General features: G+C 36.3%; 1 protein-coding gene across 1 annotated transcript in view; it reads right to left on the minus strand.

Annotated features, from left to right (window-relative positions):
- The window catches only part of LOC150108970 (H(+)/Cl(-) exchange transporter 7-like), a 501,264-nt gene that overhangs the window by 306,690 nt on the left and 178,432 nt on the right, over window positions 1–16,142 (minus strand). Inside the window, exon 9 of the mRNA XM_090401344.1 lies at window positions 5,392–5,446. Coding sequence (XP_090257470.1) covers window positions 5,392–5,446 — 55 coding nt within the window. The remainder of the gene's footprint in view (window positions 1–5,391; window positions 5,447–16,142) is intronic.

Here is a 16,142-nt window from a genome sequence, read left to right on the forward strand (position 1 = left end):
TTCTAATCTACTGTTGTGCCCTTAAAATATTAATTCAGTACTATTTCCTTTTTGGATATTGGCAAAATTTATTTTTATGCTGCATCAGCCAATATCCTATAACAGAAGAGACTCTTGTTCAGGGAAATAATTCTAAATTCTAAAGGGATACACACAATTATTAATCTTACGCTAATGCTGTGCAGATTCAGTTAGCAGTCGTGACCTGAATCTCACTTAAGCAATAATATCTAATTCCTTCCTGCCAAAAGGTTCTATTTCATAAGTGGTGGTTTGAATTCGTAATCAGGCATAAACTCAGGTATAATGTACAAAACATGTTTATTGGAAAAGCATAAAACATTTACAGTTAAGAAAATTCAAATACTCAATAGAACAAAACTCACTCTAAGTTAAGGTTCATACTAAATCACAACAATGAATTTGAGTAAGCTAAATCTTTCGATTACAAAAGGATAAGATTAAGTGTAAGAATAACACTACTAGGATATAATTCCTTTCACAAGTTATTCACAGAACACGCATTGAACATTTTCATTAATACTCTATCAATAACCATCGTAATTCTAAATTCCATTAGTCAAGCCTAGCCATTCTCAATCAAAATACTGTCTATCAACGATTCTTCTTTGTTCCACGTGGTCTTAACTAATCCAATCAAATTCTCACTTAAAAGTTCTCTATTAGTGTCCTTAGTTTACAGTATACACAAATTTCTTATTCTTCTAAGCGACTTTTAACATAGAATGAAATTCTTTACATTACTGGATCCTTCCTAATTTCATGCCGCCATCTCATGTAGATCTGGATTACCTTGCTGTATAATTATGGCCGTCTTTGCACATGGCGATGCACTACGCTTTTCTCTGAATCATTTCCGGACTGTGGCATGCTGTCTAACGCTCTGCAGGAAATTTTCTCCATTCTCTTCGATGGGACTTTATTCGAAAGCTCGATTCTGCATAGGCCGTCGTAACACAATCAGCTTCGCTTGAAAATCTCAAGAATAGCCCTCGTCGTCCAACATCACTGTAGTCGACCCACCGCTCTCTCTCTCACGAATCCCCCGACAAAACTCCTAAAACTGGGCTCCAGGAACTGAAGAAGAAAAAGCCTTGTAACATGGCACACATCGTCTTTTATTCACCCTTTCGGGTGCCCTCTATTCGATGTGTTTTTTACCCACGAACCCTATCGTTCATGACCCTTGGATGATCCTACAATCTCCCTAATCTGTTAGGTTACCTTATTCCAGGTAGTCGTTCTGACGTCACTTTCCGTGTAGGTATGGCCTCCATCGCTGCGCTCGACTCGTACAGATTATACACGATTATTATGGATTAATACTTATTATCTTTCTGGAAATTTCATAATGTACTAGACAGCTTAATAGGATTTACAAATAACTTAACAATTCCCTTACATAATTCTTACTATTCTGACACAAAATTCTCTGCTTCTCATTTCAGTTATACAGGAATAAATTTCAATATATGGTGGCACATATGGACTACACATTATCACATAACATAAAGAAATTTTTCATAATTATTAGTTGATGTGCAGGTATCTCCTTAATTAGTCATATTTATCATGTTAAATCCTGAATAAAGAATTTACTTGTAAAGTTCTCCATTCAGGATCTAACAATAATCACTCAACTGTGCTCATTGTACTAATTTGGAAATGCTTGTCTTCCAGATCACCTGTAGTACTCCCTAGCCTATAGCAACAACCGACTGTATATTTTGTCTTACTGGGCTTAATCTCACACTCAATTCAGAGGAACTGAATGCTTCAAATGAAAAGCCACTCTCCTATTCTTTTTGGCTGCAATTCATCTGTTGATGATAGCAGATGAATTGCAGCCAATAGAAATAATTTCAATTTTAAACAGAAATAACAGGGTGCTAATTTTTAAGTGAGAATCCATTGTTCGTAATCATTCAGGTTATCATACTGTTTACCATAGCTCCCAAACAATGACTTTTTTTACATGTTTTTCCACTGACAAAAACATTGATGTGATAGCAGAAATGCATTACAATAAGCTACTAATAAATAGTAATTTTTTGTTGATGTTTATTTTTGTATATGGTTATTTTCTTGTGTTAAATCACTTTTTTAATAAAATATGAAAATGCACTTTATAGTCCCTCGATGCATGGAGTGGCAGCATGTAAGAAAATGAAAGTTCTTGATGGGGAAGGGGGGGGTATTAAGCACACTCTTCTTTATTTCTCCAAAGTTTAGAAAGAGTGATAAATATGAAGCAAAAACAAAAAGTGATTTTTATTTTTATGAAAGGCACCTGCAAGGAGAGATAAGGCAAAGGATATTCAGATGTGCGATTTAATTAATAGGATTTAATTTAATAGGGCATTGTCTTCATAGTAACATGGGTCTGTTCCATAAAAACTCCACAGTGTAGGCAGAACCCAATTATCCAAAATATGAAGGTACTGAGCTGCCTTCATGGAACCATGAACAACGACCAGTGGTCCCACTCCAAGCCAGCTGAATGCACCCCCCACATCATCATGTAGCTATTTCCTTTATCCAACTCCACTGTCACTCAATTATAAAAAGTTAGTAAATTACTAAGGCATGATGAGCCTTCACAGAGCCATGTTGACCCTCATACAGTAGACCATAATGTTTACTCCTCCACCACCAAACTTTACTGGTACAACAGATTGTGGTAACAAGCGTTCACTAGGCTGCCATTAGACTGGAAACAGGTGAACCTTGATTCATTACTCCAGTGTACTGTTTTCCTCTGGTCAACTGTTCAGTTCACATGCTCTTTGCATAAGGCCAGATGAGCCACCTTGTTCATTACTGTGATGTTTGGCTTGTGTGCAGCTGCTCTTCCATGGAAACCCAGTAAATGGTTCTCAAGTTTCAGTAAGGAAATACCGCGAGTAGACATATTACTAACTATTATAATAATGGAATTAACTCACGTAAATTATTCTTTATTTGTAGAATTTTCACCTGAGTATCACAGGCATCATCGGTACAGGTACAAGGCTAATTAAACAATAACTGTTATATTCACAAAGCGCCACCTAATTAGCTAAGGTTAAATTTCCTAAATTTATTTAATTATTCAATTATAATAATTTATTTATTATTTTTTTTTTATATAAATATATATATATGTGCATACAATTATATGTTAGGAAAGATTTGCTGCTTTATAAAGTACTATCTCCCACAAGGGGGAAAGACGTAGACCATCGGATCTGTTTAGGTTAGGGGGAGTGAAGTAATGTTTCACATGTTTCTTTGTATAGCCGTTCCATTAGGAACTGACTTTTGTGAATGACTTTTGTCTTGTTCCACTTAACTCTATGTCTGGTGTTGATGGCATGTTCTGCAATTCCAGACTGTTCGGGTTCAAGGTACTGGATGTACGACTGGTGTTCTTCTAACCGGACCTAAGCAGATCTTCCTGTTTGTCCGAAATATGATAATCCACACGAGCAGGGAATCTGGCAGACAGAAGAACCTACACATATACCTATCCCCTATGTACATGGGGTTAGTGAACGCATAGCTAAGGTGCTAAAACCACTAAATATCTGAGTGGCTTTTCGACCCATCAGAAAAATCTCCACATTCCTAATGTCTCCAAAGGACAAGCTCCCACATCTCAGCTATCCAGGTGTCTACCAGATTCCCTGCTTGTGTGGATTATCATATTTCAGACAAACAGGAAGATCTGCTCAAGTCCGGTTAGAAGAACACCAGTCGTACATCCAATACCTTGAACCCAAACAGTCTGGAATTGCAGAACATGCCATCAACACCAGACATAGAGTTAAGTGGAACAAGACAAAAGTCATTCACAAACGTCAGTTCCTAATGGAACGGTTATACAAAGAAACATGTGAAACATTACTTCACTCCCCTAACCTAAACAGATCCAACGGTCTACATCTTTCTCCCTTGTGGGAGATAGTACTTTATAAAGCAGCAAATCTTTCCTAACATATAATTGTATAGACATATATATATTTATATTAAAAATTAATTAATTATAATTGAATAATTAAATAATTATTATTTAATAATTAAATAATTATTATTTAATAATTAAATAATTATTATTTAATAATTAAATTTAAATTCTTAAAAATAAATAAAATAAATAAAGAAATAATAATAATTAAATAAATTTAGGAAATTTAACCTTAGCTACTTAGGTGGCGCTTTGTGAATATAACAGTTATTGTTTAATTAGTCTTGTACCTATACTGATGATGCCTGTGATACTCAGGTGAAAATTCTATGAATAAAGAATAATTTACGTGAGTTAATTCCATTATTATAATAGTTAGTAAATGGTTCTTTTCATACAGTATTAGTGCTCACCATGGTGTTACTGGTGCTTGGAACTCATCAGGGATGGTCTGTGCAGATTGTAGCCGGTTTTTGCATGCCACCCGCTTTAATACCCCCCCTGTCCCTGTCAGTCATTTTCAGCGTGGGTGTTTTCCTGCACTAGTGATGCTAGAACATCTCCATTTGTTGATCACATTGCCAACTGTTGATTTTGGATGCTATAGTTGAGTGGCAATGGTACATATGGACATGCCACCAACGTGAGCCCCAAGATGACATCTCTCTCAAAGTCACTGGGTTCACATTGTGTTGCCATACCACCTGTATTCAACTGATATGATGAAATACTGCTTCTATCTGTACACTGGTTTTTATGTTATTAACTAACCTGGAATATTCCATGACTTCAAATAACAAGGGTGTCTGGAAATTATTTGTAGTTAGTGTATACTTACACAGAAAATTTTGTCTGCATGCTTGCATTGGACATGCTTCATTCTTTACATGTTGTAAAAGGATGCTTATACAGCAAGTTTGTGATAACAACAAAGCAATGTCTTGTCATCTCAACTCAACTCAACATCAGTTCATCTTTATGTAGGAGATCAATTTCATTGGCATGTTTGAGACCACCACCCTTCTTACTGGAGACCTGAAGTGGCTTGAAAAAGTTCCATGTTTGGCCACTAGAGCAGGGTTTCCTGAACGAAATAAAAAATTATATGCAAAAAAAAAAAAAAATATATATATATACATATATATATAAAATCAGTTACAATAAAAAAAAATCCATAGCCCACAGTACAAATGTATTATATGTTTACGAATAAACCTTTCATGGGTGGGAGTCAAATAAAAAAATATAAACTTTTTTTTTAAATATAGGTTATGATAACAATAATTCATGAAATGTAAGAAATGGTAGCTATATAATCTAATAATATAGGAATAAAATTACTAGAAATGCAGGAATGGGGCAGATTATCATGTTCACATGTTATTAAGCAAGTTATGACAAATACAAATATGAATAATACTCACCTATAACTCCAATAATCATATAAATAGGCAGTTCAATAAAACTGTACTCTATATTCTGAAAAAAAATCACTTATCATACTTTATCACATTATCAAATATCTCTGTTTACTATAAAATTAATATTAGTATCTACTGTAATTGAACACTCATTAAGAATTCGATAGATTTACAACCTTTCCTTTCATAGGTGGGAGTGAAATTCGAATTTAGTACATCCACTTCCATACCACTTTCCTCAAAAAACTGGCCTACACCTCCATGAAACCGAAAGACTCACCATGGTAGATAATCTACTCTACACTACACCACACACGATACATATTTTTTGTGTACTGTGTGTGTGTGTGTGTGTGTTTTATTGATAATTATTTTATGATAATCCCATACACACTGAGCAACCTAAAGTACGTTAGTACTGTGGATGGGTAACAAGAAACTTGTTCACATTTAGTTTGAAGAGCTGTAGATTGTATTCCAGGGGAAACATAGGATGGGAAAGTGCTCCATGGAGACAGCAGTAGAAAGGAAAAATGAGGAGGAGAGATGTTCCAGGGATGTAGTAGCTAGCTGTTGCACACATTTCAATGGATTTAACAGAGGGTGGGGGAATTATTGGTGCCAGTTCAGATGAACATTTCTATGGAAGTATTTGTAGAAGATGCAAGCAGCAGAAAATTGTGTGCCTGTGTGAGAGTGGATTAAGTGAAATGGTAAGATATGAGTTATTAATCAGCCTAATTACTCTCTTCTGTATTAAGTAATTTTAGGAGCACTACCTCAGATATGTGAACAGTGTTCAAAAGTTGGACAGAACTGTGATTTGTATAGGGTTAACAGCTGTTCATGGGTGAAGTAACCCTTGAGAAAAAGGGGTACTAAAATGGGTAAATGGGTGACCAAAGTAAATAGATCCCCTGTTGATTAACAGTGGCAGAATCCAGGTAATCATTTATTAGTTGAGTGCTTTCAAGGGAAGAAAGAGTTGAATGCTGTAGGATAGATGATCATAATAATAATCAGCTAATGTCTTTTATTCCCTTATAAAGGAGTAGGCAAGGCATTTTAATCCTATCTAGCTTTTGGAGACTGAGTGAGCAGTTCAATCTCCACCAGTAGCCAATCAGAAATAGCTGGCCCATGATTATCACTAATTATAGGTAGCAACTGATGAAGAGATAGACAAACAAGTAGCTAACCCTAATAGGATGTGCTACTGTCTGAAATAATGTGGGTTCTATGGTCGATTTTCTCGAGTTTATGGGATGAAAAACCCAAGTTTCCGGGAGGAAAAAACTCGCTTTTCCATGCCAGAGATGGACTAACTCGGAAACCAGTCAAAGAAAGGCTTAGAAAAAGTTCCTCCTCTCAGCAACCAGACTTGAACTTAAGCCTATCTCCAGACAACTTAGCGCAGAGGCTGCAGGTGCCAATTCCACTGAGCTACACAGCCCTTGTAGGATTTGACTCCCATTGTATGTTGCCTCTTATGCTTAGATATTCTACTGGTATCTATCCTACACCATAGATACCAGTAGAATATCTAAGCATAAGAGGCAACATAGAATAAGAGTCAATACCTTTAAGACAACTGGAGAAAGGTCATACAGATAGAGAAAATTTCTGTGTCTAATTTGGATAAAATTCCAAACTTAGAAGAAAAGTAAGAGATGATGCTGCAGAGTATGCTCGATTCTTCACTTGTACAATATTGGTGTGTACCTTTTGGAGGACCAGGGCCTGCCTGGTCACTGGCTGGGAATGCACAGTGGAATTTGGAATAAATGCTTCCATACCAATGAGAATTATTTCAGTGGCATGTTCATTTACATATGCTTGGGTTGAAAGGTTAGAAACAGTATCCCAACCAAGAGAATGAAACAGAGAAGTTGTGACAATCATCCCACTTGGTGTTTTTATATTGCCATAAAATGTGGATGAGAGCGGGTGGATGCATGTCACTCCATGAGGAAGGAGATTAGCAGCAGCATGGACAAACATTTACAGTGAACTTAGATGGGTCACTAGTAAGGAAAAGATCCAGGGTGTCTAGAGAGTAATTAGAATTATCCAATATATGAGTAGGCATGTGAATGATTTGTGTAAGGTCACTGGGTGATAACAAATTATTATTATTAATATTATTGATGTATTCCAAACTTCAAGACTTTACATTTAGCTGAATTAAACTGATACCCCCCCCCATTCATTTGTACATCTTTCCAGTTATTATTCAAATCCTCTTGCAGGGCTGCCACATCTGCACTATTACTAATAACCCTTCCTAGCTTCACATCATCTGAAAACAACTGAATATCCCCCTGCAATCCACTGATAATGTCATTGATTAAATGCTAAACAATACAGGTCCCAGTACTGAGCCCTGTGGGAACCCATCTTCTGTATCCTTGATATTTCCTCACCATACACAACTCTCTAATACCTATCAGATGGCCAATTCTGAATCTAATTCACTAACCTGACATCTAAACCTATGTGCTGCAACTTAAATATCAGCTTATCATGTGGAACCCTGTCAAATGCCTTTGTAAAATCCAAAAAAAAAAAAAAAAAAAAAGGAAGAATATGCCTTTCCCCTCATCAACCGCTCTTGTCACATTATTATAAAAAGCAATCGTATTACTAAAGCAACAGCACCCCTTAACAAATCCATGTTGACTCTCACAGAAAACATTACCCTCATCTGCCCAATGCTGTATATAGTCTCTCACTAATTTCTCCAAGTTCTTAACAACTACTGATGAAACACAAACTGACCTATAATTTGACACTTCCAGTCTGCTACTGGCCTTATGCAATGGCATTATCTTACCCTCCTTTCACTCCTTGGGTAACTTTCCCATGGCCAGATTTTCATTGAAAAGACAGGTCAACAGAGCTGTCAGTTATTTAGCACATTCTGTGAAAACCCATGTCAAAATTTCATCCAGTCCCACTGCTTTATTGACATTCAGAGTACTCAGTATTTGCAACACACTCTCCTCTTGCACCTCTAAATCCATTTTTATCTTGAACCTGCAGCATCCTTCTAGTATTAAAACCTATTTCTCCAGGATGAAATGCTCCAATAAAGTGTTCATTGAACAACTTCACTATGTCCTCTGCATCAGTCATTGTATTCCCATTTTTATCCCACACTGTTATTCTTCCACAATCATTTCTCCTCCTACTGGCCACATCTAAGACAATTATAATCACCCAGCTTATAATTCCACATACATTCCCTTCTCTTTGATACTCATATTACTGAAGTCATATTACTAAAGTCTATTCATCTTCCAAGTCAAAACACATGGTCATTCTCTCCTATCAGGGACAGAGATGCCATCTCAGTTATAATCAGCTTTTCTGGTGCTATGATCAAATCCAAACTCTTGAGCCTCGTGTTCCTTCTACTATATGTTGTCTAAGACATTTGTCCCTCAAAAATTCTAGAAATTCCATTCCCTTATTACTACATGCAGTTTCCTCTTCCCAATTTAACTGCCATAGTTAAAATCTCCCATAACAATCATTCTTCTTGCACTTGCCAAGCTCAACTGCCTAAACATCTCCTGCTCCTTGGCTTGTAGCAACACCCCACTAAATATCCTGTCTTTCCCACCTCTACATCATACCATATGAGGTAGAGGTGGGAAAATGCTTTCAAATCCATTAGTGTCACTGGCCTCCACTCTGAGAGGACATAAGTCATCACTTATCATAAGCAGTACTTCTGCCACCATGTTTTCCCTTCCTATCCTGTCGAAAAATGCTGTACCCTGCTACTTCTATTCCTGTTATCATCATCAACCATGTCTCAGAGACCCAATAATCTTCGGACAGGCTGATGTTGTCAGTGCCACCAATTCATCTCCTTTATTCCGGATACTCCTGGCATTAGCATAAAGAATAAAAATGTCACTGTTTCTATATCTATCTTTACCCCCTCTAGACTCCACTGGACTCAGCATTACTTGATGTATTCCCCTTATCCCAAGCACCTATTCCCTTGCTACCATCCACCCTGATAGTTCTAGTTTCTTTGCATTGACACACCAACTCATCCAGAGAACAGCAATCTTTCCAGATGCCTACATCCTTCCTCATCCAAATGCAAGCAGTGTCTCAGCATCTATACCTACCTGATCTGTGCAGTTGGAAAAGGAAAGCCAGTTGGCACTGTAATCATTAAAATCCCTAAAAAAGATGGCCCTGCAGTTAAGAAAGTTAGACTGAAAAAATCAAATTTTAAGACAGGAAATCAAAAAGTTCAGAATGGTTGGTGCCATTAGGAGAACAATAGAGACAGCAAATGAATTTTTAATAGAGTAGGATAGTGAGAAAGAGAGATTCTAGGCCACAGGAGGCCACACTCTTTGGTATGGTATACAAGAGCAGACATATGCACAGATGCCACCTTTGAGCCGAAATGAAGTCAAAGAATGTGTAGTTGGGAAAGACGAGATGAGTCATACTTGATGAAGTTGCAATTTGAGTTTCTTTTATTTAATCAGGTGAGGACTGAGACTGGAGAGACTTAATATTATTGAGGTTGGAACTGAGACTGCATATGCTTGTAAAGTTGATTTGGAAGGTTCTCTGAAGACTGTTGTTAATCACATGGACTGAGTACATTCCCATTATAAGCAGTGCACAAAATTCAAAAGAGTATTTGAATTTTATTTTCATGGTGGCTGTAAAATCTAGTACTTCATTTTCACATCAACATTCCTTGTTCATAGTCAGGTCCAAGCTTCATCACCATTTCGATATTTTCCCTCTAGATGATGATGATGATGTCATTGATGAACTTGTTCCTGTTGGACAACAGTAAGATCCAGATGGGCTTGTGTACATGATGGGGAGCAAGCATCATTGAATTTACTATTTACAGCAGTTATGAATTCAGCTCTGCTCATCGGCATGTTTCAGTTTACTTTAATTAAGCACAAGAAATTCATTCTGTCTTGTGCATGTGGGCCTGAAGTGTCAGCACGTCTGACAATTTTTTGGTAGATCAACTTGCAGATTTTGAGCTTGTTGATTCATTCTTTAGCACTATATCTGTTTCCAGGAAGCTGAAGATCACAGCATCGTGTATTTTATTTTCCGCTTCAACAGAGTCATGCACTGTTGTTGCAATAAGGTCACAGAGCTTGCTGGCATTGACACTGTTATTTACATCAGTGTCTAGGTGCTGATCATGAATTGCTTTGAACTGTCTTTCCACTATATCTTTTATATGAGGTTTTTCAATTGAAGGTGAGTTAGCCGATCTCATATGGAGGTAGCAGGGATTTTTTCTCCAGGAAACTCAGGTTTTCATCCCGCATACAGACAAATCAGCTTTCAGAACATATGCAATACTAGTGGTGGAGGTAGGGCAGTAGATGGCGTTGGTGTAAGACGATGATGGTAGATCCAATTCAGTATAGTTGGCAGATTAAGTGGTGAAGATAGACATATAGAGTAGGTGCCCTCCTTCAATGAGTCTTTGGACTCCTTGGAGGTGTCACAAAATAATAATAATAATATAAATTTTGATAAAGAACATATAATTGACAGTGATAAGGAATCATTTAAGATGGTCAATGCACTTTTCAAGGTTTAAAAATTGTTTAATGGATGGAATACACAAGTGACAGAAAAATGGCTAGTAGAGGTCAGCAAGCTTGTGCACTGATTCACCAATCTTTGCACAGCTAACATGGATCCAATGGCAACAGAAATCACACAGTGAAACTTTTTTGTTTCTCTGATGTCAAGTCTATAGCTATGGCACTGAATATAATCATTTTGATTAGTTATTGGTAGTTGTCAGTGGTAGCACTATGGGTAGCAGTACCCATAGTGCTCTGACTTGCTGGGCTTGTAGCTGTCATCTTTGCCACATGCAGTAGGTAGCTCTGCCCATGATTGATATAATATTAAAGAGAACTTTTTCTGGGTTGCTTGAAGAGTACCTAAGGATTTGCTGGCACTCTTTGGCCTCTTAATAACTATTGTTGTATTTTTTTGGAAAAAAACATTTAAAAAAAAATTTAGAAACTTAGCCAAAATTTAAATATAACCATGTACTTTTTTAATGACAGTTTTAACACATAAAATTCAAAGATATATTATGATATTCCTATTTATTTTTGTTAGAAGAAATTTTAAAAATAGAATAGATTTTGTATTTTTAGAATATCAGTTGGGGAAAGTTACTATATTTGAAAACAAAAAACCTAGTCCAATTTTTTTTTTATCTGACTTGTTTTGTTATCATCCTTTATTCACAAATTGTACCAACATCAGATCAGTTCACCCTCTCCATTCTTAGCAGTCTCCTAGACATATCACCAAAAAAATTTAAAGAACTCAAACAAAATTACAAAATGAAATGATTACTTGCAAAAAAAATTTCTCACATACTTACCAACATTCATGTAAACATTCAACTGCAGGCCTTAAGAACAACAGTCCATCATAGCTGTCAATCAAAACTTCACTATTTGGGACAGTTAAGATAGACTCTTTCATTCTGGTGGTAGTAATTTATGATGGCATTGTCCAAACTAAACAGAGTGTAATTTGAACAGTGGATTCAAGATAAAACACCCTCTGGCAAGAAATATCACGCAAATGAAAGTACAGGTACCATCCCTGTGGTAGATCTGATATTCCTTGCCAGAGGATGCATAATCTTGAATCGCCCCTTTTTTATGACTTTGTGTAGCTTAAGTTTACTTACCTCAATGTTTCTGCAATATGCGGCATGCCCACCAACATGCAAAGACTAAATGTGGAGGGATGCAGTTTTCTCTCACCCCCAATAGATGGTTAAGGTGGCAGCAGGACTTTTTTTTTTTGAATGCCCAGGTGTGAATATGTTAAGTGATGTTACATATATAAATACCAGTAAGGCAGATCGAGTGTAAAAGTGTGAGAAAATGCCTAACTAGTACCTGTGTACTTGCCACTAACAAACCAGAAGGGGATGGTTAGTATAAAGTGTAAGGACAGTAGTGGGCCTAAAGAGCTATTGCACTTTAAGTACATTAATGCTAAGGGTATTTGGAACAAGAGGGAGGTATTTTTGGCATTGGTTATTTGCTTCGGTGAGACATGGGTGACAGAAGATGATATAAGCATGAGACATTTTATTTGGATTTATTGGACCATGATTCTTTATAATAATAATAATAATCATATGATGATACACGGCCATGAGTCCCCTTTAAGGGGAGGTACAGCACCATCTCAGTCCCCCCCCCCCAATTTTATCCGGGCTCCGGAACCGGCATAGCTGACGAATCAGACCTATGGTTGGGTCAGTATTCCTGATTGTAATCTGTGTGTGTTCACTGGATCAGTTTGCCTGCTTGCGGGATGAAAAACCCCAGATAAACTGGTGGAAAAAACCCTGCTATCCATGCCCAAGATTGGCTAATTTGGCAATGGCTGAGGAAGATCCTTAAGCTCCTCTCGTCGTCGACAGGAATTGAACCTAGGACACTCCTTCCCCAGGCATATGGTGGCGAAGCGCATAGCCACTAGGCTAACCACGTGGACGATTCTTTATAAATATATGTATACAATCGTCTACAAGTTTCACCAGCTTAAGTCTGTCTGGCTTATACAGGACAAGAAATGGGTACACTAACATTAAATGCTAAAAAAGAATGCAGTAACGACAGTAAAATGAATTAAAATTGAAATGACGCGTGACATTAAGAGCATGAAGCGTGGAGACTTAGTCATTGTTTGTAGATCGCGTTTTATAGTTTTTCGCAAAATTGAGTTCTGCTAAACATAGTGAATTTATTAAGCTTTTCCAAATGTCTTTTAATATCATGCCTTGATTTCTGTTGAGATTGTCTCTTGTCCGGAGTATAGTTCGCCCACCGTTTTCAGGTCTCTCCTTGGAATTTTGCCAAGAATAGTCGATTCATGCTGAAGGGGAAAAAGAAATGAAGGATGTACGAATTGGTCGCCAAGATACGAAATCACGTGCTTTCTTGTCTGTCGCTGTACTAGTACTAGCTTGATTTTTGTTGTCGCTTTTTTGCATTATTTTTTTATTATTAATTTGTATGATGGATCCAGTACAGTCAACAAGTTCTATTGTTACACGTTTCAGTAGCTCTTGCAAAAGAATATTGAATAATGTGCTGACATTCTGCGAAAAAAGAATCGTCTCCTTGTTCCCCTTTCTCAAGTCATAAAACGTGCAAGTGCAATTGCGGGCGTATCGGAGTCGACTGTTAAAAGAATTCGTAGGGAATCAAAAGGTGAAGGTAAGCCAAAATTTAAATCTCCTAAAAAAAAAAAAAAGCGCCAGAGAAAGAAACCATTGAAACCGTAGCTTTGAATGATTTTGATGTAGACGTTATAAGAACTATTCACGAATTTTACGTGGTCGAGAAAAGAGTGCCAACTGTTCCGAAATTGATTTCTGTGCTTAAAGAAAAAAATAATTTTCCTTGGAAAAGAAACTTTAAGGAAAATACTTCATGAAATCAGATTTTGTTTTAAAAATTCCCAGAATAAAAGGAAACTTATCATGGAGCGAAGTGACATTGTTTTATGTAGAACGCAGTATTTGCAGGTATTAACACTCTACGTACATTTTTCCAACTGTTATACAAGCAAAATAGTTACACTTTAAAAACAGCAATGTTCGTAAAAGAAAAACTAAATTTTCCGACCTGTAATAATAAACAAACTGAGTTTGTTTATTATTACATCCCAGAAGACAGACTGATTACCCTATTATCGGAATGGATTCTCCTATTTCTGACATGCGCAGAAGCGTCGAGGGACCTCAAATCGGTGGGCGAACTATACCACTGCAGCTTCTTTAAAGTTTCTACATCTGAAATCTTCTTCAATGTATGGCATGGAGCTGTTGTCGCAATCGATGGAGTGGTTCGAAATCGAGAAATGATGGACTAATCCTGAGGTGTCTGTTCTGTTGTTGTTGACATCTCCTATATGTTCTTTTTTTTTGGATTTCTAGGCTTCGTGATGTTTGGCCTATATAATTCAGTCCACAGGAACAAGGGATGTTATGCACACCAGTGTACTTGTAGAAGGCAATGCTATCCTTAGGAGATCTTAAAATGTTAGCATTTTCTGTGTCTTTCCAAATGATGAAGACATTGCCCACGTATCTCCACCAGACTAATGGTTTCAGATTTATTTCGGATAGGATGCCAGCTTCTAGTTTTTCCATGAACAGATCCGCGCACAGTGGTGACAAGGGACTGCCCATGGCTAAGCCATTGTTGGATTCTGATTATGTGGAAATTAGAATAAATGTTATTTGATTCAGAATCCAGCATGATTTTCCGTCACAAGAACTACATTTGTAAATATTATTTAATGTAAATAATATAAATTATAATTTGATATCATATAACCACCTTAATTATAACAAATATTTAATTATTTAATCAAAGGAATATGTTAATGATAATAAGATTCTATATTAAATATTATTAAGCTGTTTTATTTATTGTTATGTCAATATTGTAAGAACTTATATTTGTAATTTAATTACACATTTATTGAAAAGCAAATATTCTAATTATTCCTGTTTTGTGAAAGCTTAATGTTATGTAATAACTCAATGTAGTAGTATAGCCTGATGTAACATTCGCGAGAATGTTTACGTTTATCAGTTGTCATAGAGACGCGTGAAATAAATGAGCGCGAGTGGAATAGAGCGTGGACTAAATAGAGAGGAAGAAATGTATACGAAGTGAGAGAGTCAGAACAGAAACTTGGCAGTGAAAGGAAGCAAGGGGATAAACTACAGAAGTAGAAGTAAATAAAAGGTTCTTAAGGCCAGGAGTTAAGTGGATAATTTTTATAAGTGAGCAAGGACGAAACGAATTTTCTAGTTAGCTGAAAGTGAAATCAGCAGTAATAATAGAAGGAAATTAATGCTACAATCGGATAAAATAAAAAGCTGGTCATTTAAGGAAGAATTCTAAATAAACCCAGCTGGTCTAGAATTGCGGCTTATTTCCGATTTGCCTTAAAAAGAACCTCACAGTGTTTTAATTAGTTTATGAGTGGTAACGACGATAGTTGAAGTACCCTGTAATTGAAGTCTAGAATTCTGAAGTGCGTTTGATAGTGCTTTAAGTATAACCGTGGATAAGTCTTGTAGATGTGTTTTTATTAAGTAAGATAAATAAGTTCCAAAGGTTTGCTCACAACATAATTGATGTATTAGGAACTATTTCCAGTAAGGTTTATCGTAGTGTATTATTTCTATGCTTGAAGAATTGTGTGTTAATTATGCTATGCTTAACGCTACTTTAACTGTGGAAACCCTTCGTGATTAAGAGTTGGAGATAAGAATTGTTTGAAAGATATTTTCAGCTATTAGTGCTTGTAATATTTTGAACTTATAGCATGACTGAAAATTGTGTGAAAACTGACTAGATTGGATGTTCCATTATATTAATTTAAGTGTAGAAACTTTGTAACCCAGAAGCTGAGAAAGTACATGTGAAGACTTGGAAGATTGTGCTATTGAGATTATCTAAACTTAATGTTTGACTTGTTTCTAGTATATAGAAATTAGAAGTAAAATTTATGTATGTGTTATATGACCTATATTAAATGTTTCATTTGTTAATCTAACTATTGTATTTGCCTGAATTTCTTTTTACTGCACTGTTCACAAAAATTCGAATCTAGCGGCAATCCTAGAAAGAAAATAAATACTTTGGCCTAATTGAATGAAAGGACTGCTA

This window comes from Typopeltis vanoorti, chromosome 2 (genome assembly GCF_054136105.1).
Source record: "Typopeltis vanoorti isolate ZY-2024b chromosome 2, IOZ_Tvanoo_1.0, whole genome shotgun sequence".
NCBI classification, from domain to species: Eukaryota; Metazoa; Arthropoda; class Arachnida; order Uropygi; family Thelyphonidae; genus Typopeltis; species Typopeltis vanoorti.